This window comes from Megascapheus bottae, chromosome 2 (genome assembly GCF_031878675.1).
Source record: "Megascapheus bottae isolate mThoBot1 chromosome 2, mThoBot2.hap1, whole genome shotgun sequence".
NCBI classification, from domain to species: domain Eukaryota; kingdom Metazoa; phylum Chordata; class Mammalia; order Rodentia; family Geomyidae; genus Megascapheus; species Megascapheus bottae.
In genome coordinates this window covers 28,640,628-28,664,673 of record NC_143510.1, presented here as the reverse complement: position 1 = coordinate 28,664,673, position 24,046 = coordinate 28,640,628, and the positions used below count along the sequence as shown (strand labels likewise).

At 37.8% G+C, this 24,046-nt stretch overlaps 1 protein-coding gene across 8 annotated transcripts in view; it reads left to right on the top strand.

The window, feature by feature from the left end:
* Window positions 1-24,046, top strand: part of Fhit (fragile histidine triad diadenosine triphosphatase) — a 1,032,375-nt gene that overhangs the window by 780,694 nt on the left and 227,635 nt on the right. For all 8 annotated transcript variants that reach the window (XM_090323228.1, XM_090323236.1, XM_090323245.1 and 5 more), the window contains 2 exons: window positions 10,939-11,084; window positions 13,893-13,922. In XM_090323228.1, coding sequence (XP_090179354.1) covers window positions 10,939-11,084; window positions 13,893-13,922 — 176 coding nt within the window. The remainder of the gene's footprint in view (window positions 1-10,938; window positions 11,085-13,892; window positions 13,923-24,046) is intronic.

Here is a 24,046-nt window from a genome sequence, read left to right as displayed (position 1 = left end):
TTCTCAATTATTTACATTTGAGTAAATTAACTGTTGATATGTCTACCGATCTGTGAAGACAACCCAGATTCTGAAACACTGAAAACCTTACCCATGAATTATTTCCAGAATTAAGCTACATACAGTTTGTTCTTTAACTGAACACTTACTGAAGTTCTAAGTTAAATTCTACATATGACAAGGAGAATGTAGTTGCTGTTTATAAGGATGTATTTCCTAACTTCCAAGAATATTTTGTCTGCTAATTCTACCTTCCTCTTTTTCCTTTTGTCCTCCTCTTCTATATTTACTTTCCTTCCATATTTACATTAAAATCGTTGCTCCTTTGGCTTGGCCAAGTATAGTGAAAATCTAATGGAAACTACAATGTTTCCATTTTGACTTAGGTTTAAGCAAATCTAGATTTGGAATCCATATCCACTTTAGAACCTGGGGAAAGTTGTTTTAGGAGAATTCTGATTGTATGGGAGTTTGGACATTGTTTTACTCTGCCCTCTCATGTCTTCGAGACTCATTTACATGCGGGTATAATGAAAGTATGTATATGATTGGGTGCTATTAAGTTATTTGTTACATATAATTTACCAGTGAATTTACAGAGACTTTATAGTGGTTTACAAATTCTTAATGTTATTTTCTATTTTTTTGCCAGTCTTGGGCTTGAGCTCAGGGCATGAGTACTGTTCTTGGACTTTCTGAAGGCTAGAGCTCTACAACTTGAGCCTCAGCACCACATCCAGCTTTTTTTTTTTTTCTATGTATTTGGGACCGAGGACTAGAACCCGGGTCTTCGTGCATGCTAGGCAAGCACTTTACCACTAGGCCAAACTCCCAGCCCTGTTATTTCCTATTCTATACTAGACTTAAAATAGTTTTTATAGTCTTTCTGAGGTGATTTTTATACTAGACCATAGCATCTGTAGCTTAAAAAATAACTCATTGTGGTTGATTCTTATATTTTTCTCAGTCTCTAAGTGTGGGTTACTTCTGCTATTTCAATGTTTCTCCAACTCTTAACTCCGAAGAGCAGTTTTATAACATTTTCATATTTGCTATTTGCTCATTCCTGTGTTTATACATCATGGACAGAGTTTTGAGTGACAGTTAATTTTCCTTTTCAGTACTCTCCTAACCAGAATTATCTAAATGCCAGGCACTTCTGTCTGTCTCTAGAAGAATAACAATAATAATAGATTTTCATAATGGTTACCCAGAGTCTTTGCAAGACCCAGAAATGACTTCTATATCATTAAGAAAAGGGGAGAGGGAATCCTTGAAAAAATATTTTTATTGCTTTGTAATTGAAGAATGGCAGGTACTTGGTGTGCAAGCTAATATTCATCCCTCCCTCATGGCAGCCAAAACTAATACATTTCCCTATTCTTCTCTCTTGATCCCTATCAGGGCCTCAGAAACCACTTTACCATCTCATTCTAAGCAGGTACCACAAGTCAATTGGAGTTAGCAAAAGAGGTAAAAACTATTTAGAAGTAAATTTGCTTCATACACTCCGATGATGACAAGCAGGGAGCTTCCTGCTCATCTTTAAGAAGGGCTCAGAGTACGAGGACAATCAGAGGACCATGACACTCGGGAACTCATGCCTGGAGATGTATTTGTCATATTCCCTCATAACTCAGAGTTTCATTGGGTCATAGGGATTCAGAAGGCAGAATCCTACTACATGCCTAGATATAGCAGTAACCTGAATTGTTTGCCACTTATGACTTCCATGTTTCATCCAATGTATCTTAATCCTCAACCTATTGGCATTTTCTATGCAGAATACATTCTTCCTATTTTTATTTATTTATTTATTTAATCAGTCATGGAGCTTGAACTCAGAGCATGTGCACTCTCAGAGCTTTTTCACTAAAGGCCAATACCACCTTGAGACACAATACCACTTCCTGTTTCCTTGTGGGTTCTTCCTATTGGGGTTCACTTTGAATCATCATCCTTAGATGCCATCCTCCTGAATAGTTAGAATGACAAAGTGTGAGACACCAGTGTCTAGTTCTTCCTATAATATTATTTAGGGCATTTATTCAGCTTATATTTTAAATGCAGAAAACTTCAGGCACCTCTGAGACTTTTGGAAATAATAATAATAATCTTTAGGCTTTCTAAAGATCATTTATTGGTACATTTATACTGTATAATGATCTTCAAATAATAAGTTGACCAATAAATATTATACAGTGATGGAATGTTTCTTCTAGTCCCTTACAAAGCACATTAGTCCATTAAAAATCCTTGGGAGTACTACAGTAAAGAAAGCTGTTTTACTGCATCATATCCAGTGTTTTCAGACTGCAAGATTTTTTTCAGTAGAATGACAAACACCCCATGGCACCGATGTCTGCCATGCCACTGTGGTTAACGTTGCAATATGTTCTTGAAGACCTTTGCATCCTTGGGAGGCATTAAAATACCATGGCATTGTACCACATGGCCCCAGCCAGTTTTTTTCACTTAGTAAGTACTTGGCCTTGGATATTCAGTTTTAACATTTTTATCTTCACCATCTGAATCTGGAAAGTGAGTGGGAGGTGATATAGTCTACCTAAAGGGTTGCTTATTATCACTAGTACATTGCAGGCAGCAAGTAAATATTGTACATATTGTTTCTTTCTCCTTATTATTTACTTCTTTTCTATCTATGAAGCTTAATTTAAGCTTCTATGTTAATAAATATTGGATTCCTTTGTCTTAAAATAGTCATGGAAAAAATATGAAATTTAAACAGGCAACTCTACCAAAATGCTGTCAGTCTGCACGTTCCTGTCTTTTTCTTTCTCCTTCCAGATTTCTTTCTGTGAATGTGATCTTATCTTGCAGCAGCCAGGTGATTGTACAAGTTGTCAGGATAACATGGGGACCCTTCCTAGCTGTGAATTCCTGGCCTGTCTTTTCACAAATGATTCCAGAGTCTGTATGTCTCTGTCTTCCAAAGGATTCCCAAATACAAAACATGAAAATAGATACTGGTGAGATACTGGCCTTGAGATTCAGTTTGAACCCAGTGCTCACATCATCTTAATCATACTGTTCTGGATTTTATCATATTCTGGAAATCAAATTTGCTTAAAATTATATCCTTGCCATTAATGCTTATGGTTGATGAATACCCCATGCTCAGTATATTGAATTACTGAAATGGATTTGTTAATATCAAGTGAGGAGAGGTGTGACCCAAACTGACAGCTTTGCATTTTCAAAATTGTACTTCTTAATTTGAGAAGAGGGTAATATTTCTACCTTTCTGATATGGAAATTTACTCAAGCAATAAACTGTGAAGAATAGATTACTTTTTAGATGCTACCAACTTTGAGTAGTTGCTTGACAACTATGCTATTTACATCAGATAAAATAGTTTTTCTCTTGGAAATTAGCTCAGGGGCCATTCTATTTTTTTTCTTAAGAAACCTTAAGTTTTTGAAAATATTTTAAACATTCTCAAGAAGGCTGTTCAGTGACACGTGTCTATAATCCCATCTACTCAAGAAGCTGAAACAGGAAGATGACAAATTCAAGGCCAAGATGTACCACTTAGCAGGACTTTGTCTCAAAATTAAAAAACAGAAACAGAAGCAAAATCGAGAGTTACAGCTAAGTGGAAGAGGTCCTGCTGACTACATTTGAAACCCTGAGATAAATTCTTAATATCACAGTTTTTTTCAAGGACTGGGAATAATTTGGTAGAGCAAATAATGAATTTTACAGGTCTGGTGTACAGTAGTTTACAATGAAGTATAGAAATTTTCTTATGACATAAAGATCCTAAACTACATAAATATCTGCAGTAAAGATGAATAAAAACTATTTTTATTAGTTATAAAGAAAGACTTATTCTGTATCTCTCGATATTATTTTACACTATTTTCATGAAGAATCATGCTAATGAATCATCAATGTTATTTTGATGATTTTATTTGTTTTATATTTTGAATCTCTAGACTTGATGAGATATTGAAAAACAAATGGGGTCAAGTTTGAACAATTCTGGGAATAATATTCTGTTGTTTTGCTTAATACCTGGAATCAATACAGTTCCATTTCTCTATCATGATTCCACAGTCAAATGTTTCTGACAGTATGGGAATGGCTGAAAATTTTTTAGAAACAATCATCCATTATATTTCATAATGAGAAAAATTTGAACTTACAGAATTCATGTTATCTGAAATAAAATGTAGCAACAAAATAAGGATTTGATGTCCTATTCAGAATGTCTCACATCTGCAATGTTTTATTCTTTTCTTGACTTATCAGGGCTTCTTCAACATGTTTATGATTTAGGCATCCATACAAAGATTTCCTGTGAGCCTCTTATCAAACAATGGTAGTGCCTCCTGGTAACCAACCACAGCTTGCTTTTTGAGAAGGATTCTAGGGCGCTGATTTGAGGACAGTGTTGTTGTTGTTGCTGTTTGTTAAAATGTCCTAAGAGTAGAAGAAGTACAATATTTTACTTTCTATCCTAAGAGCTTTGGTATGGGAAGCTAATGGGCTTCACTTTCAAACCCAGATCCTGATTATGTGACTTTGAACAAATCAATTACTACTTTGTAACTCTTTTCTTTGTATCTAATAATGAAGGTATTCAAGAGAGTTACTGTTGAAGATTCATACATAGACTTTAACTTGCCATGGCTCTGCATACTTGCTAGGACTTTTAAGGTACCCTTGGATACCTGTTCATTTTTCATTTTTCATTATTGGAAAAGTGATATTCAGAGGATCATGGCTCAAGTAGAGTGCTAGCCTGAAGCAAAAGGAGCTCTGGGGCAGTGGCCAGACCCAGAGTTCAACCGGATTGTCAAAAAGAAGGAAAGGAAGACAGGTGGGGGGAAGGAGAAAGAGGGGTGGGGTAGAGAGGGAGGGAGAGAGAGGAAGGAAGAGAGGGAGGTAGGGAGAGAGGGAGAGAGAGAGGAAAGAAGAGATTTTCAGAGAACAATATCCTAAATTTCAAGGTGTCTTAAGACAATCTTGGAACATTATATAGAGCACTTCTTCAGTATTCTACCTTTCAAAGCAAGTCTCAAATGCTGCTCAAATTCAAGAGCAGGTCAAATAGACTCCAATTCTTGATGAGGATTAAAGTCATATTGTAAATGAACAGATAGAACAGAAGCAATTCTTTTTGTTTCCAGTCTTGTGCCTTGAACTCAGTGCCTGAGTACTGTCCTTGGGCTTTTCCAAGACTAGAGCTCTACTACTTGAGACACAGCACCACTTCAGGGTTGTTGTTTTTTTCCTAAATATGTGGTACCGATGACTCAAACCCAGGTCTTCATGTGTGCTAGGCAAGCACTCTACCACTACGCCAAACTACTGGCCCCAGGACAGAAACAATTCTTGCCATCACATTTGCAAATAACCAGCCATCTCAGCTTGAGGCACTTGATTACTAGATTTCATTCAGTGTCTTTTGTCATCTAAAGAAGGAAATTGTGTGTAATCTGTGTCAGAAAGAGTATAGTTTAGGACTTGGCCTGTTTGTCACACCACTTTAAGGTGTCAAAAACCCTCTAGGGTATTTATGTTCACAGGGACAGAGAACAATTCAATGCTGGTGATGAGTATAGAGAGGAAAAGGGAAAAGGCCACTTCTAAGTTTCTGGTGTTCTCATGATGTAAGTGATGCTGTGAGAAAGTCAATGGTTCCCAATAATTAAATGGTCCAACAAGCAAAGGGATTCGTTGTGTCTCATAATCTCACCCATTGATACCGACGGGTTTCTAATCTTCCTCCAGAGTCTGGCAACATATTCACCTTGAAGCAAACCACAGTCAAGAATACAAAAAGGCCAAAATACAGGTTTGTGTCCCTTCTCTCCTCCAGCTTAACTCCCAGAGAAGGATCATCCTGGCATTCTTGCTGATCTTGGGGGTGAGGAGTGGTAGTGTCCTCACCACTCATCACAGGGACCTCTTTGCCTGTGGGATTATATATCTCCACGGCTTCCTTCATCCAGTGCTAGGGGTTTTGCAGGCCTTCTGCACCATATCTTCATTATTTTATGAATACTCTGGTTCTGTTCTATCAACAGAGGAATTCTGGGAACATAGGGTATGCTCTTAATAAAAAGCAAGACAGAGGCTGGATCATGAAGCCATACACAGCATGCATCTGCACGATTATTAATACTTGGTCTTTAGAATTGGATATACTTGGGGCTCATTCTTTTCCTCTCATCTTAATATGCTATGTTAGTGATTTTCTTTTCAGAAAGCTGTCATGTTTATCATCTGTAAAATGAAAATTATGTAATATTAGATGGCTTTGTTGGAAAGATTAAGGAAGTAAGAGACATACATAAGTACAACGTTGATTTTGACTAGAAAAATGCTACCCTTAAGATGCCTGAGAGTTTTAAAGGATAGATTTTGGTCAAAAGATAAATAAATGATTTCACCTTAGAAATTGAAATTTAAGTTGAGACCAAGCATATCTAATACTCCAAGGCAGTGTTATATCTAGCTTCTCCTTCTTTTGTATTGATTGCTATCCGTAGCACTGTGTCTTAGCTGCAATGGTGTTGCTACATAGAGAGGTGGTTTGGGACATTTGAGTGGAAACTCTTCCAGGTCAGCTTACTGACCTATATATCTGGATATCCCAAGTTCCAGAACAGTCACTAGACTGAAAACTTGCTTTAGTTGTGAAATTAATGGATGATTAGACTGACACCCAACCTTCTGTTCGAGTGTAATCTCTCATTTGTAAAGTCCCAGTTTAAATTTCATGTTCTTAAAAAAAAATCTTTTATTTTCCTTACGGTGAAGAATCTTTGTCAACTGTAAGGCCTGAATTGTAACTATTTTTCTAGTCTTTCCCTTAAAGTGTTATTACCAAATGGCTTTCTTGTAATGTAGAATATAGGATGAGGCCAGATTTCATTCAGGTAACTACTTTCATAGATTTTCTCACATGACCAGTGCTGGATAAACATGTATTAAATTCATTTATGTTTATTTTTTTGTAAAACTATATCCATGCTGGCTCAAACATTGTAGCTGAGGTGTTAATTCCAAGAAAACAACCCAAAAGACAATGTGTCCTTATACTTTTGGCATGTAAAAGGCCTAAGAGTTTCAAAATCAAATTATACAGCATCTGTAATATTATCTCAAAACAACTGGCATATAAACAGTGGCAGAAGAATTACATAAGTTATCTGTTATTCTTCAAAATTGATTTTCTTTCCCTGCATTGTTTCTTATGAGTAACACATAGCTAATACTTACCCTATCATCTTCAGGCAATGCCAATGTTATTTCCCCTTAAAAGTATGTATTTATTTGGAAGAAATAATTTTATTTCTAGATGAACATATGAGCAATACTGTGTATGAATAATCTTATATGTTTGCGTATTGTATGCTTTGTTTTCCCAATTAGAGATAGCAGAAACTTCTGCAGTTGTGTTAGAAATAATCAGGAGCTTTCCATGTGGTTTCAACACCACAACCTTCATAATTATGCATCCTTTGGGCATATATGATATTAATTTACACTAAAAATAAGTTAACATTTCTCAATTCATATCTAACATTAATTATTCCTATGCCAGGAATTAAGGATACATATCTTTGGATTAGAAAAGACAATTGTGCCAGTTATTCTACATTTATAAATATGATAGCAAATTAAATTATTAGTGTCTTCAATACTTATTAAATATGTCTGGTGTTCTGGACACTAACAAAACAGTAGTCACCAAAATACAGTTTTTGCTCCTGTGAACCTTCCTCACAGTGTTATGTAGTCACAAGACAAGTAGCAGTGCCCAGTTATGGAAAGGACTCACATAGACTCAACGTGAAGTCACAAGACAAGTAGCAGTGCCCAGTTATGGAAAGGACTCACATAGACTCAACGCCATGGTCACAGAACATTTCTCTGAGGGGTGATTTTGGAAATGGAGCAGTCATGTGAACATCATGGAGAATAGAATGCTGGATGGATAGCATAGCCAGGACCAAATTAAGGAGCTTTGTGTGTTTGAGGATTAGAAGGAAGGTGGATATAGCAGGCCCCTAGCCTGCAAGGGATTGTTGTGGAAAAGGGGAGGTTCTGAAAGGAAGTGATAATTAGTCAGATAATTAGTCTGTGGTCAGGTCAAGCCATAGAGTTTTGTCTGCCTCTTACTTTCCTAAACTCAAGTATCTTCTCAATAGTCTAGAGAAACTGTTAAATGGTGGGTCTGCTGCTAGGTAGCTCAGCCACTTGCATAGCACCTAGGAACTCTATAGCTTTACTCCAGACACCAAGACACCATTACTCCTTGCAGGGTCTTCTGAATCTGCCTTTGTGGGCACTTGTAGCTAGAGAGGCCTGTGTTGCCTTCTGATTAACACACAAATAGTACTTATGATCACTTGCAAAAGCATATATGAATTAAGCACCTTTAAAAGTTCATTTTATTCCTTTCCTATGATCACTTGCATATAAATGTGAGTTATGTGCAAATAAAGGTGACATCTTAACAAGGACTTAGGTTATAGGGAGAGTGTGTGAGTGAGTGTGTGTGTGTGTGTGTGTGTGTGTGTGTGTGCGTGCGTGCATGCATGCATGTGTGCATATATCAAGACAATGTTGTACAAATGGGCTGGCAAAAAATATTCACCTCAGTGAGAATGTATTGAACCAATTTAACCTTGTTCTGATCTGTTTTAGTAGTAATGATCCACAAAGGAACAAATTTAAATGTGATGGAACTGAATCACAGCTTTGTGATACGCTGACTAGAGCATTTGCCCGATCACCACTTTTGGTTTAATTCTCCAAATATTTGACTCCTTAAACATTAGGTTAAATTACAAACAACTCACAGAAAAACTTGATGTTGTATTTTATGGCCAGAAAGAAATGACACCAAACTTTCCTTTGGTGTCATTGAAGTTACTAAATTTACATGAGCCGGAAGGCAGTCTGATCCAGTCCATTCATTTTCACCTTAGGCCATCGATAAGGAAAATGCCATTCCTTTCCCCAACCTCCCTTGCTGTGTGCAGAGAAGCCTAACACAGCAATTAATGGATATTGTTGGAAGCTTGCATAGTTGTCATCTTGCTGAGGTTTGGGAAGTCAAGGCCTAAGGGAGGGCGTAAATTAAAGTAAGGAGGGTGAGGATGGGGACAGGTCCATTTTCACAAAGGAAAAGCAACTCAGTGGGAGTGGAGACTGGTAATCTGCTAAAAGGAAATGAAAGGAAATTCTTCATTTTTAAATGGTTCATTGACCCATGATAATAAAGCAGCCCTGCCAAAGAAGGATAATTATCTTTTTAAGTATCAGATGCCCTATGGGTGAAGTCCTCCCTTCATCTCTCTTGAAAAATGAACTCAGATGAAACAAATGCCCCCTTTCCCCAGTTTACTATTGACGTGAATTTCCTGATTATGAGAAAAATTAATCGTTTTCCCCTCTTTCTTTGTTCCCCTTGTCTCAGGGAAATCAAATCTCTCTACTGGAGCCTTTGGCATTTCTTTGAGTTGTACCGTTCTACCAATGGTGTGACAGGCTCAAGTGCTTGGTAGTCTGGTAAGACTACCAAGTCTCCAAGTATTGGAGGTTTATTGTTTGCTATGTAGCTCCAGGCATAAGTACGCATTCTTAAAGCAACAAGGAAACAGGAGACTATAGTGAAACAGATATGTAGAATTCTTTTTCGTTTATTCCCTCTTTTTCCATTTATTCCCTCCAACTAGTATCTAAAAACTAAGTAACTATTAATAAATGCTGTGTCTGCAGACATGGGCCCTAATTTACATCAATGTGACTTTTTTCTCAACTTCACAGTAATGGGGAAGTATCCCCATGCAATCATTCAGTTTTTGGCTTTCAGTACAAGAATCAATAAATTAAATAAGACCTTTGGTGTGTTGTTTTAAATTTGGCTGTGTGTTACATGGTTTTGCCCATCTGTGGGCTGATGTAAGTAAACTGAGAATGTTCGAGTTGGGCTATCCTAAGCAGTGATGTACAATAGATTAGGTATATTAAATGTGTCTGTTATCTAGGTTATTCTGAATGTAAGCCCTTCATAAGTACAGCATCTGTATAGACAACAAATGCCTGCATATATATGTATATGTGTGATATATGTGTGTATGTGTGCTTATATAGTGGGTTCATGTACAAAAATGTTGATGGTGTAACAGTAAATATTAAATGGTTAGCAACATTCGATTGACTTACAATCTTTCCTAAAGAAAAAACGTTGTTTTTATCATGACTAAGTGCTTTGCCATTATAATAGCTTCCTTGGTAGAAGCAGATACTCTTTTCTTAATTATTTACCTTCCCAGATTTGAAATAATAAGACTGAGGAACTTTGTTATAAATTAGCTACTAATCCATTTTCACTTGTCGATGAAGCTCACTGTGCCTTACTACAAAATCTACATTCCTTAAAAAAAGAATATCAACCACTATTATCTATTCACTTCATATTTTCTTTTTTTTAAAAGGAAACTTAAAATTTTAATCACAATAATCCATCCAGATTTGTGATTTTCTTTTTCAATCACCAAAGTAACCTCCCAGATTCTAGTTGTCTCTCTAGCATGGACCCTGGGGCTGCAGAAGGTAAGGAACTTTGGAATAGGGGTCAGGAGCGTCAGCAGATAAGAGTGAAGATGAGATCTCCCCTCAGGGTAATTATCTCAGAAAGTGTTAGAGTCACACTCCCCATTAATAGCCCTTCTGTAGAAAGATGGTCTGCATACAACAGCTCCTCTACTGAAGTAGAATTAGTCATGCTTTTTAAGCCCTCTCTGCCTACCTTGGAGTTCAGTTCTTGTTAAAATGTGTTTACTGGCTTTGAGTCTTTGAGAGTTCAGGCCCCTGGTCAAGGAGAATCCCTATTATGGGTTTTATGTGTTTCCCGAAGCAAGCTGGATACGCCTTAACACACCTTGCACCAGATGTCCTCGTGTGCCCGCTGCGGCCGGTGGAGCGCTTTGGAGACTTGCATCCTGAAGAAGTGGCCGATTTATTTCAGGCAACTCAGAGGGTTGGAACAGTGGTGGAGAAGCATTTCCGAGGGACCTCTCTCACCTTCTCCATGCAGGTGAGTGTATGGATTGCCTGGAAAGTTTTTCAGGTTGAATTACCAGACAGTCAGCTATAGTGGTCTGCATGTATAGGAAAAGATGTCATCCACTCTGGGCTGGTGACTCTTACCTGTAATCTTAGCTACTCAGTAGGTTGAGATCTGAAGATCATGGTTTGAAGTCAACTCTGACAAGAAAGACATGAGATTCTTGTCTCCAGTTATCTACCAGAAAACCCAGAAGTGGCTTATAGTGGTAGAGAACTAGCCTTGAAAAAGAAAAAGCTCAGAGATAGTGCTCAGGTACTGAGTTTAAGCCCCATCACCACCAACAACAACAAAAAAAGAAAAAGATGTTACTAATCCAATGCTGTCCATTGGTCCTAGAATGGACTGCAGTATCTTTAGAGCCATTATATACATTATTATTTACAAATGGTGTAGGAACAATTGATAAGAGATATAATAGATATTGTCATTCCTGACTAGGCAGGGTGTCTTGTGTTGGTAATCCCAAAAGATTGGGCAGATTGTCTTTGAGACCAGTCCAGGGAGAAAATTAGCAAAATTCCAGTGCAACCAATAAGCCAGTGCAAATGTGCATGATTGTTTTCTCAGCTACAAAGGAAGTGTGGGTAGGGGTGTTGTTGTCTAATGCTAGCCCATTACAAATATATGACATGCTGTCTGAAAAATTACTAATACAAAAATGTACTGAAGCCATAGTTTTAGTGTAGAAGGCCCTGAGAATTCAAATTAAAAAATAAATAAGTAAAAGGCACTCTAGATCTGATTTGGACAGATCATTTTGTTCCATAATAAATACCTTTTGACTACTCCTGTGCTTAGCCCCGCTCTGGTTCCCAGGGAAAAGTGGTATGCAAGCTAGGTTTAAGACTTGACCTTCTAGGGTTTGCCTTTTCCCAACTTTCAATGCAAGGTTCAGTGACTGATTAAGTATTAGTATAAATAAAGACTGACTAGGCTCACCCTCCAGTAAAGAAATCAGACCCAATTTCTGAGGGCCTTCAGATAGAAGGTAGACTAAAACTCTTCAAGTTGAGAACAATGGTAAGTCATCAGCTGGGAGTTGGCCTCTCAGATCCTCCTGAAGAGAGGAGGGGACCACTGCATACAGAGACCCTGAGTACCCCTTCCTTGTGGAAGGAAATTGGTTGTCCTAAAATGGGGAACCTGTGTCCTTGACTTCAGTTAAACCTTGAATTTCTGCCATTAGTATCCAAGAACTCCAAAGATTTCAAGGTACTAAAGATCTGACTAACAATGCTTATCTCATTCTCAAAACAAAACAAAACAAAACAAATATGTGTTGAGACCATCTAAGCTACTCCAGAAGTATTGCAATGTGTGGGACATGCACAAGTATGTGTGCATGCGTGTGTGTGTATGTGTGTGCGTGTGTGTGTGTGTGTGTGTTTTATAGGTCACGTCATTGAATCATTGAATCATTAGGTAGTTCAACTTACAGTGGTACAGAATAAAATTGAAAGAATATTCCTGATTACAAAAATACAAGTGCTGCTTGTTTATTATGATTTATTGTAGTGTTAGTTCCACAAATCTGAGGACTGGCTTGTGTGTAGATGTAGTTTCATATATGTAGTGTTGGGAAACTTCACTATTCATCTATTCAAGACTTCCCATTCCAGGTGCATACCACCACACACCTAGGTATAGGTTGAAAAGCAGTCTTATAAACTTTTCTAGCAGGCCTCAAACTGTGACCTTCTGTTCTCAGCCTCCCAAGTAGCTAGAATTACAGATGTGAGATACCACTACCTGGCTGTGATTTATTTTTTTGTGGGTCACGGAGCTTGAACTCTGTGCCTGAGTGCTGTCCCTGAGCGGTTTAGCTCAAGGCTACCACCCTACCACTGGGCCTGGGTGTTGTCCCTGAGTCAAGCCCCACTTCTTGTTTTATAGTAATTAATTGGAGATAAGTGTCTCATGGTCCTTAGTGTTCTGGCTGGCTTTGAACCTTGATCCTCAGATCTCAGCCTCCTGAGTAGGTAGGGTTCTAGATAAGCATGAGCCACTTCCTCAAGTTTGCAAAGAACTCATGAACCAAGTTCTGTTTCATTTTTTCTACATCAGAGACCAAAGTCATGTGGCCAAAATCAGAGAGTGGCAGTTCCATTTTGGAGCTTCCAGCTGTAAAGATGGTTCCCATCTTGCTACTTGAAGCTCACCAGGACCTGCTTTGACTTTGTATGATGCCTGGCTTCTAGGAAAAAATCTGCTCATTGTCACATATGATACTAATTTTGTTAGACTTGAGAATCTGGGAGAACGAATGAGTATGGAAAAAGTTAATCTATACTGTGCACTCCTACTTTTCTTCTTCAAGGTCAAAATAGCCCTTAAGGGCAATTCCCATAGGAAACACTCCATCTTCTTGCTTAATGGATTATGGTTCCTGCAGATTTCCTGAATAGAAGCATAGTAATCACACATTAATTAGACCATATCTGATTGAAAGATAACCAAAAGGTGTGATACTTTACCTCCCCAAACATTTTCAGCCTTACTTTAATGCAATTAAAACCATAGTCAAGAGCCCGAGAGCATGAAAAGCAGCATGAGGGTTGGCTCACTAGAGGATTTACATCATTTTTATACATAACTTCTCACTCTCAGGAGGAAGTGAGGAATTGTCTGGTCCCACACATTTGAAGGGAATGGTCCCCAGGAGAATACTATAAATTAACACACAATGAAATTGGATCTAAATTATTAACGGGCAATATTTCTGAATAAGCATGCAATACCATCTATCTGTTCTCACTTGTACTTTTTTATTTTTAGGATGGTCCTGAAGCTGGACAGACTGTGAAGGTGAGTGCTTATTATGTGCATGTAAATTAATAAGGGGCAATTATGATAACTAATCAAAAAAATCACGTTGAGTCCTCTACAGCTCTTGCTATTTCATTGTTATCTTCGAGGTCAGAGGGACCCCTTTGTGTGTTAGAGCCATAAATCCTGGCATTATAAGCTCTGCCAAACAATCTGTTCCCCATTTGTTTACAAGATACTTACCTTTTGTAGTAAAATTATGACTGTGTAAATGCTGAAACAGAATCTAAATCACAGAGTCCTAAACAGGAATTGAAGTCAAGGGGATTCTTATGAGAGTCAGTCCAGAAAATATGTCTCTTTGAGCTGAGTTTTTGTGGGACCCCTGTGTTGAGACTGAGGTATGAAATTCAGATCTGTGCATATCTACTCTTGCCCAGGCTTGCTTCAATGGAAAGGGGCCTTTGGGGATGGTCAGGAAAGGTGAAGTGCCCTCCCATCTCTTTTAGTAATTGTTCAGTGTTCTCTTTACTCTGTCCTTTCCTTCCCAGGTACTTAATACCAAAGTTCAAACCTAATGGAATCAGTGGAGCTCAAAAATGGGCTTTTACGTGTTTTAGAGAAGGAGGATTTTTATTGGGATACTTTCTGATTCCATAGTCAAATGCCACACTATATTTCTGGCTCATTCTGAAGCTGGGTTCCAGTCTTTCTTATGCAAATGCAAATTCCTGTGTAGGCAGGTTTTAGGACTACTTGGTTCTGGAAATCCAAAGGGAGTCAGAGCAGTGAGGCTAATGCTGTGCTTTGTGAACCCAAGTTCATCACCTTCAGCTGGTAATCAATGAGCCTGGCTACCTTACTGACCTTGTTGTCTATGGCTATACCAAGCTACTGTGACACGTTTAAAATAGTACAAGTCAAAAGTAACTCTGAGGTGTGAATGTCTCAAAGGGACAACTACCAAGTGGGTCAGCAAATCCTTTACTATACAAATGGACAATCCTTCTGATGGTTGCACTCACAGGATATTGGATCAAGACTGCAGGGACTTTCAGCTTTCATCTGCCCCTCTGTCTCCTTGCACCCTCATGTTATATTCCAGAAATGCAAACTCTGAACAAGGCAATAATCCCAATGGCTTCTTTAGCAAAATGGAGTCTTAAAGTACAAAGCACAGACATAGTTAACAGAGTTTTAAAAACTCAGCATTCAAAAGTAAATTCCTATCATACTGGCTTAGTTAGATGCATTTTACCTTATGCATATGATTCTATGTTCTCGGTTATTGAAAGTGATGGGGTGTGTTCAGAGGAAAATACCAATTTTCAATATGCACATATTAAACAAAGCTGAAATTTGTATAAATACATAGGTTGTCTGATCTCAAGCTCTTATTTCAAAATCCTAAAGGAGGCATTAAAATAACTCCTTCACAGTTCTTCAGCTTTTTTGCTGCCTGCTGGTGCTCTGCCTCCTAAGCCACACCTCCAGCCCTGCTTTTGGTTTGCTACTAGAAGATACAGTCTTAGCCTACCTTTGCACATGGCTCAAATCTCAGTAGAGTGGCTGGGATTATAGGCATGAGCCACTGGTGCCCCACTGTTTTAAACATTTACAAGTTGAATACAGAATTCCCTTTGTGTGGAATACTAGGGCCAGCTTAAACTCCTTTATGGAATGGCATCATCATCGCATACACACACACACACACACACACACACACACACACACACACACTTAGAGAATAGTGAAATTTGGAAATCTGACCTTTCGGGTTAAGTCCACTCATCTAAAGATATGCAGTCTTATGTGTGTTTTAAACCATGATCCTATTCTATCTGCATGAAAATTAATTTTGGTGTCCAAAGAGAGCAAGTTTATTCTATGCCTGTGTTAAAACTGCTAATTTGGATTTTTGCAGTTGGAACTTGAGCACCTTCATTATTCAGAAGCAGGCGTTCTGTAATTCTTAGTATCCTATTTTGAAGCTTTGCTTCTCTATGTGATAAAATAGTAAGGGAGGATACTCACGTAACCATGGCGGGGAAGCCAGTCTTATAGTGAGCGGTCCCTCCGGGGGGCACAGCACTGTATTTACTATTCTGCTGTCTGATTCTGAACCTTACGGTTCCAGACTCGGAGCATTTCACATTTTAAAATTCATACAGTTGTACATTTTGAAATAGGATGTGACAGCCTGCCACATGAAGAACAGGGCCCGTGCTCTCTTCATCTCTGCCTCTGTGTATGTCTCCGCAGTAAGCCTTAGGCCTGGATTCTCAACTACTATGGTCCCACGCTGGGTCATAATAGCAATAAACCACTATAATGGGCTTTTCCCATGGAGCAAATGTTGTTATTGTTAATGAAGGTACAGCGCCACGTTAGCCTCTTGAACACAGCGACACTTCGGGGGTTTCATTTCATAAGCTTTGCAAAGAACCTGGGTGGACTGCCTCACTCAGTGAAGCACTTGTAGCAGAAAGAGAAAATACCAAAGTCAAGAAAGTGACCACTTATTTCACAATTGATTATTAGCTCTGTTTGCCAAGTTTAAAAGTAGTGATTTAGGTATCCTGCCTGTGTGAGAAGCAATCTCTTCACACAGCCTCTTAGAGCTGCCTGCAATGCTTGCCTTTCCCACCCTTAGGAAATAACATCCAGAACTGTTCTGTTATCTTACCTACTCTTTGTCTTTATTTCCAGTGTTTCATGTTTGTAATTTTTTTTAACCAGTTCTTAGCTTGTGCTCATGGTTGTATGCTGTCACTTGACTTTCACTCCCAGGACTAGCTCTTTACCACTTGAAGCACGCCTCCAGTCCTGCATTTTGCTGCCTATTTGGAAATAATGACTCAGGAGCTTGATGTAGCAGATAATGTATATGTGTGTTCTAATATGTAGTTGCCTCAAATTCTATCAAAGATCTCCCATAATCCAGACATCATGGAAGAAAACTCAAAAGCTTTCACTAATCAGGTTTGTAAATCACAATCCAGAATGCAGCTCCAACTAACCAAATCACTAAGGTGATATTCATTCTCTTAAAAGGAATGTTGTTTAATAAGCTTAATGTACGCTATCTTTAGGGCAATTATTATGCACATCATTGGATGGGAGGATGCTTTAGGTATATTAAAGAGAGAGATTTATGCCAGGTAGCTAATCTGGAATCTTAAAGAAATATTTATAGCATATACATTCTTACACTCCTCTGCTTATAGTGCTTGAATGCTCTGGTTAGAAATTTAATTTCTGAATATTAATGCAGTGGAAATGATCTCTTAGTAACTTGAAGTGTTAGCAATCACTTTTTAGATTTCTTTAAAATAACAAGAAAAAGGAGGTATCTTTTAAATAAAAAGTAGAGGAATACAACTGTTTTAATCTTATGTGCACTGAGAAGTTTATGTGGTGTTATATCATATTTTCTGTATGGCATGGATCTTTGGACATCTTTTCATTTTATGAGCACAAAGGACATTGTGGCTGTTAGGGCAATGTGATGGTGCTGATGGTAGAAGGCTGTTAAAGGCAAATTCGGCAACCTGAGCTTCTGGATGTGTGTGCTGAGAAATAACTTAGGCCTGGGGTAGCCTGGGGTCCAGGAGCCTCCTGTGCTGTATCTCCTGGTGTTCTACACCTTCACACAGCCAGTGAAATAAGGTAAGGAGCGCGACGACCTTGTGTGGAGCTGCAAAAACATACATTCCTTAGTTCCCTAACATGAGAGAATGGGGGATAGGAAATGAAGAAAGCCAGATGCTAGTGGCTCATGCCTGTAATCCTACCTAGTCAAATGGCTGATGTCTGAGGATACAGCTCAAAGCTATCCTAAATAGGAAAGTCCATGAGACTCTTATCTTCACTAAGCTACACAAAAAAGTTGAAAATGGAGTTGTGACCCGAAGTGGAAAAGGAGTAAGGTGAGGAAAAGAGAGAGAGAGAGAGAGAGAGAGAGAGAGAGAGAGAGAGAGAGAGAGAGAGAGAGAGAGAGAGAGAGAGAGAGAGAGGAAGGGAGGGAGAGAGAGAGGGAGAGGGGGGATATATATTTAGGCATCTGTTCTTACCCATACCTAGCTTTAGGATTGTTTACTTCCCAGTTCACTTAATACACTGAGATTTCAAATGTTAATTATGGCATGAAAACTAAAAATGGACGAGATAGCTTTCCTCTGATCATATGGACTGGATTGTCTGAAAACATCATTTAATGTTACAAAAACTTTGAAAACTCAGAAATATCATTCTTTCATTGGAAAAATATCCTAGTCCCTTCTCTCTTGATAATATTTAGCTTTGCTTTCTACCTCAGAGCTAATGAGGCTTTCCTCATTTAGAAAGTTCCTGTTCAAGTAGTTATTCAGCAGGTCAGATGTGGGGCCCAATATTTGCATAGATATTGGTGGTTCTGTCCCTACTACAGCCCATAGAAAAATTCCCTACCAAAGAGAAGCAGAAATAGAACAATCCCTACAATGTCACTGCTCTTACCCAAAACCAGTAGCTAAGATAGATGTTATATACAAAATTCATTTCTCGAGAATGAAAAGGATTTTCACTGTTATTTATTATTTTCATCTGGTAAGACATTTCAAGCAAGCTGTAATTTGCCAAAGGTCTTTTATCCTTTGATTAAAGCAGTGATGAACAGTGCCTTGCTTCTGTTTATACCTAATGCATGTATTTACTGCCGGAAGAATTAGTATCTTCAGGATGCAGTAGCTTTTATCTTGTAGAATTGCTTTATAATTTGCATCTGTTCTGAGAATAAATCCAATTTGACAGAGTTGAGTAAACCAAAGACAAGTTGTAGCCCTGAGGAGATAAGTTCAGAATAGATGCTTTTGAGGGATGTTGAGGCTCGAAGCCCTGTGGTGTATGAATGTCTCTAAGTTCTCTGCCTCCTGATAATTTGGGGTCAAAACCTATAGGCACTAAACTTCTGACAGCAGAAGGCACAAGTACCTTGTCTGTTTCCTTTGTGATATTCCCTCTTTCCTGTGAAGTGTTCAAGCACTCTCCTAACTAGGTACCAAAACATTGAAGTTTTCTGTTTATAATTGGATACTTTTGTTTTGTATGATGTCAGTTGTAGCAAAGCATTTGAAGAAAAATTACTCTAGCCCTGTGGTATATTCATGCTGTGATTGTTTTTTTTCATGTTATGATTGTTTTTATGCTTGTTTTTGTTTTACTGTTCTTTCTAACATACATGCAGCTAAAGTAGGTGAGTGAAGGGAATTCTGGAGCAGGGTTAGGGTGGGGAACACAGAAAGTTAAAGCATGCAGATGAAGAGGTACACTTGAGCCAAACTGCCTGGTTTCAGGCCCAGGGCTCCCACTTGCCAGATATATGCACCGTCTGTAAGTCCAGTGCCAGTGTTTATTAGTATCTATGTTTGTACATGCTAATGGAATTGAACTCAAGACTTTGCCAGTCTTACTTAGCTTATGTGCTCAAGCCTGGAATTCTCCCACTTCAGATACATTTCCAATTTCAGCTTTTTGCTGGGTAACTAGAGATAAGAGCCTAGCACTTTTCCAGTGGACAATCTTTATATCTCACTAGCCCCCTAAAGTACTTAGGATCACTGGGGTGTTTGAACAGCACCGAGCTTCTTAATATGTTTTTTTTTTTTATAAAATGAGGATAACACACATTTTCTGGGAGATGTTGGAGAGGACCAAAATAGATGTATGCATGTACAAGTGTTTATAAAGTTGTACCTGGCACATAATCACTTCTCAGATGTTAGCAATTAGTTTCATAATTTGTTCCTAACTCTCAATACCTTTCCAGAGTGGATATTACTATTTTATACTTAAGGAATGCAAACACAACTGACGGGTGGTAGATCTAGAATTCAAACCTATCTGTCCAAAGACCAACATCATTCTTCTCTTTTGTGGCCAACCTCTTCTTAAAATTTCCATGCATCTGTTTAGCCCAACTAAAGGCTGCCTAAGGAGTAGCTTTGGAAGAACTTCCTCCACCTTATCATAGATTATTCTGTATTTTTTTTGGTTTTCTTAGAATGTTACCTTTCATCTGAAAATATCCAGAGAGTTCTTCCTGTTTAACCTTGTTATTCAACTGAAGATTAACCAGCCCAAATGCTGTTTTACTGCTACAGAATTTAATTTTTGATGTTTAGTTTTTTATTAATGCTACTAAACAATTTCCCACAGTAATTGGAGGCCCTGAAACAGATATCTGGATGTTTGTTTTATGATGTATAATGCAGAAGTGTAGCAAATATGTCAGATGTTTTCATGCCATGATAGTGTTTTGTAGATTTTGGTACACTGTCTTTTACACCTGAAGCTCAAAGTTTCTGTATTTTCTGTATAATTACTGTGAAATCCAATATTCTGTAAAAGACAGTGTTTTATAGACCCTAAAATACCACAGAAATGTAAAGCAGTGTGTTGTTTTTCAGAGTTGTTTTCTAACCGCTGTTGGGACAGAAATAAAGCCAGTCACTTACTGCTATGAAATACATGATACTCAAGAACTAATCAAGGAAAGAATTATTCTCTCTCACTAATGTGCAGAGCCTAGGGTATTATGTGTAAAATTCTTCAAGCCCTTCTGATCAGCTTATCTTAACTTTAAAGGTTTATACCAGTCATATTTAAATAATGGGCTTGACTAAACGATTAGTTCTACGAACACCGAACAACATTAATTACATGAAAGGCATTCAATGAGTTTGATTGAATATGAGTGGGCAGCCCAGCCTTAGAGAACTAACCCTTTTTTGTATATTACACCACATCCCCAAATTCAAATGGGCAAGGAGAGCCCATCGAGTAACCTCTGTTGTGGTTGGTTGAAATTGGGCATTTTCACTGAATAGCTCCCAATGTTATGAACTTTCACCATAGGAATTATTAACATCTTGAAATAATGAAATATCATCCCAAGCTGCCTTAAGTTGTCTGTGTAATTTTAAATATCTGTGTTGCTTAGAGATGGTCTCTGAGTGAGAGAGTAGAAGGATCATATAATGAGATGGTAAGCATCTCCAGGGACAAAGATACATATTTAAATTATTTAAATTGTTTTGAATTTTAAAAACTAAAAAGTTGCCTCTATAATTGTAATGGCCTCATCTGAAGAATTTTCCATGAAGAAAGGACTATTAGAATTTATTCCCTTTTTTGCCATGCATAGTGACTTACAACTGCAATCCCAGCTACTCAGGAGGAAAGATTGAGAGGATTAGAGTCCCATCCCAGTCTAGGTATGTCAGTAAGAACTCGGCATGGTAGTACACACCTGTTATCATAGTACTATGTGTAAAATTTTGGTCAACTTAAGCATTTTTGATCCAGTTCAAACCTATATTTGCAAACTAACTATGGAAAAGAAAAAAGGATGGATGAATCTGTGAGTATGAAAGCATTAATATGCTTGCCTAGAAAGCACAAGGCCTCTGAGTTCAAGCCCTAGTACTATAGAATCAGAAAACACAAAGAAAATTCAGCTTTTATATTCAGCATATTAGAGTTTTCATACCTCCTGTATCCAAATCACTAAGGATGAATATCATGAGATGGAGTTTTGAAAAGCCCACAGTTAGTGGTAACCCAAATTGATGAGGTACTATTGTATTTACATGAATATATTTTGAATCTTGATCTAGATAAGCTGGGTTTGATTTTTGCTGGTTTCATCTAGAATTATTTAGTCCCTCTTTGGGGCTCCTCTTTGCCCTTTATGCTGAAACTATTAATAAAGTGATTCTGAAGATTTTTTTTAAAAAAATACAGCTAGAAAAGTAAGGATGTGATGGCTGAGCATTGATCAGGTGAAAATCACTTTCATGAATATACATATGGCAACCTGCAGAGCCATAGACAGAAGAATTAGAGTGATGACCTTCCTGCTGACATCTGAGTGAGAATACAGACTTGCTGAGTCTCTATAAGAGCCTTGGGCAAAACACATGGAGAAATTCTCCACTCTTCATTCCTTGTGAATTAGGTTAGTGCTGGGCAAGGAGAATTCTGAAATTTTAATTCCTGCACCTATAATCTGATGGCAGATCCTTTCTCTAGATATGATTTTGTCCACAAAGATCACAGTGAAATATGTATTTCTGAAACCAGACATTTATTTCTTGCAAACCTCAGGGACAAAGGACAATATGAGGATTTGACATTCTTTCAATGTAATGATAATATTATGAGGTCTGGTAACAAAAATTCTCTTTTGTTTCTTTGGTAGGTTTTGCTTTGAAACAAGGTTTTCTTTTTTCAGATGTTACATGAAAAATAGACGAATTTTTTAAGATGTTGGCCTTACCTAAGTCACTGAGAAAAATAAACACCACTGAGTAAACAAAGTGAATCCACAATTTTTTAACATCATGTTGAAATCAATTTATCCTAATATTCACATTCAAATCTATCATTCTGGGCTCTCTATATCAGCCTGTGTTCTCTGAAAGAAAATTTCAACATGCTTTCTATCCTAGTGCCTCAAAAAATAACGCAGAAGGGGTTTTTATTCATGGTTCAAATCATCTGTTGGTTGTAAATTGAATAAATTCCCAAATGTAATCAGGTCCTGCCAGTATAATTTTGATGAACTGTTCAGCCATAGCAGGAATAGATGTGATTCTAAGCTCAGCTCCCCCATCAGATGACCATAGGTGAATCTCACTCTGGAGGAAAAGACTCAGAGCTAAGGGTAACGCAGAGAATACCAGAAGGACAAGTGACCTAGTATGTCATTCAATAGCGTTGGCTTCTCTATGAATAACCCCTATAGCATTTATGTCGGTGTTTTATCTTGTGTATCTGGGAGTAGAGATTGCTGTAAGGTATTTTCTGGTTCTGAACAACTCTCATCTATTGCTAATGTTGAGATTCTCCTCACTATCAGAAATATAACTTTCTGAACATCAATTTCCAGGAACTGATTATCTTATCCACATGTTTGCCTACTTAGCATTCATTAAGGACAACCTTTTAGATAATTGTTATAATAAAGAGAGGCTGGTATGTTTATGGAAGCTCTAGAGTTCATAGCACTTTCTCCTCCCAGAGTTTATTGAATGTTCACTGTGTGTCAGGTACTGTGTCAGGGTGCAAGGAAACAGAAGGAAACCTGAATAAAAGAGCAGCTCTCAGCTTGCTGTCTTCTGCACTCAAGTGAGCAAACCAAACATTGCAGATTTGGGCTAGGATTAGAAAGGCTGTAAGAAAATACAGAAAAAAAAAACTAACATGGGGAAGAGGATTAGGGGTAGTATGGCTATTTTAGGTAGAATAGTCCAGAAAGTACCCTGGAAAAGGAGGTCAGTGGATGGGTTTAATGAGAGGAGAAAAACACTTTGTCCAGAGGAAATACTGTGAATGAATTTGCCACATTCCAGAAAGTGAAGGCCATGCAGCATAGGATTGTTATTCTTAATGTACTATGTTACTTTTCTTCTCTTTTGTGCCCTTTGGTTAGTCTCGTATTGTTACTGTATCTGACTTCGTTACCTAACATATTGTATATATGTTTATTTGCTTATTTGAAATAGGAAAGGGAAGGGGGGACACAAGATGATTGAGAGGGTGTAGAGGGAGGAAAATGGAGACAAAAAACATGAGAAGGGATATCAATGTGTGAGAAGTAATGTACCTACTGTCTGGCGAATGTAACTGTAACATTACCTTAGCAATAAAATTTTTTTTAAAAAAATAAAGAATTTGGAGTGGAGAAAGGGAATGAAAAAAGGAAATTTGGTCAGGTAGACTGGGGTATAAGCATACCAGGTCTTGTACACTATAGGAAGTAAGAGTTTTTATTCTCTTTGAAATGCATTTGATCTTACAGTTTATATTCTAAGATTAGAGGATATTTCATAGGTACGTCTAACATCCCATTAAGCAACTCGATTTTTAATATTCTTTTTTAAAAATCATTATGTTTAAGTAGTTTTACAAAATTTAACTATTTAACTAAGTAGTTTGTGAAACAAATATATCCTGGTCAATGTGACCCTTTCAGCATTCTTATCCATCCCATCCCTTTCCTTCCCTACCCACTGTTTCCCTCATTTTTATACTCTTGGGACAGATACTGGATTCTTGACTGCTTTCTCCCCACTTCTACTTTTTTTCCTCCTTGATTCTAACCCCACCCCTTCCAAGTACCC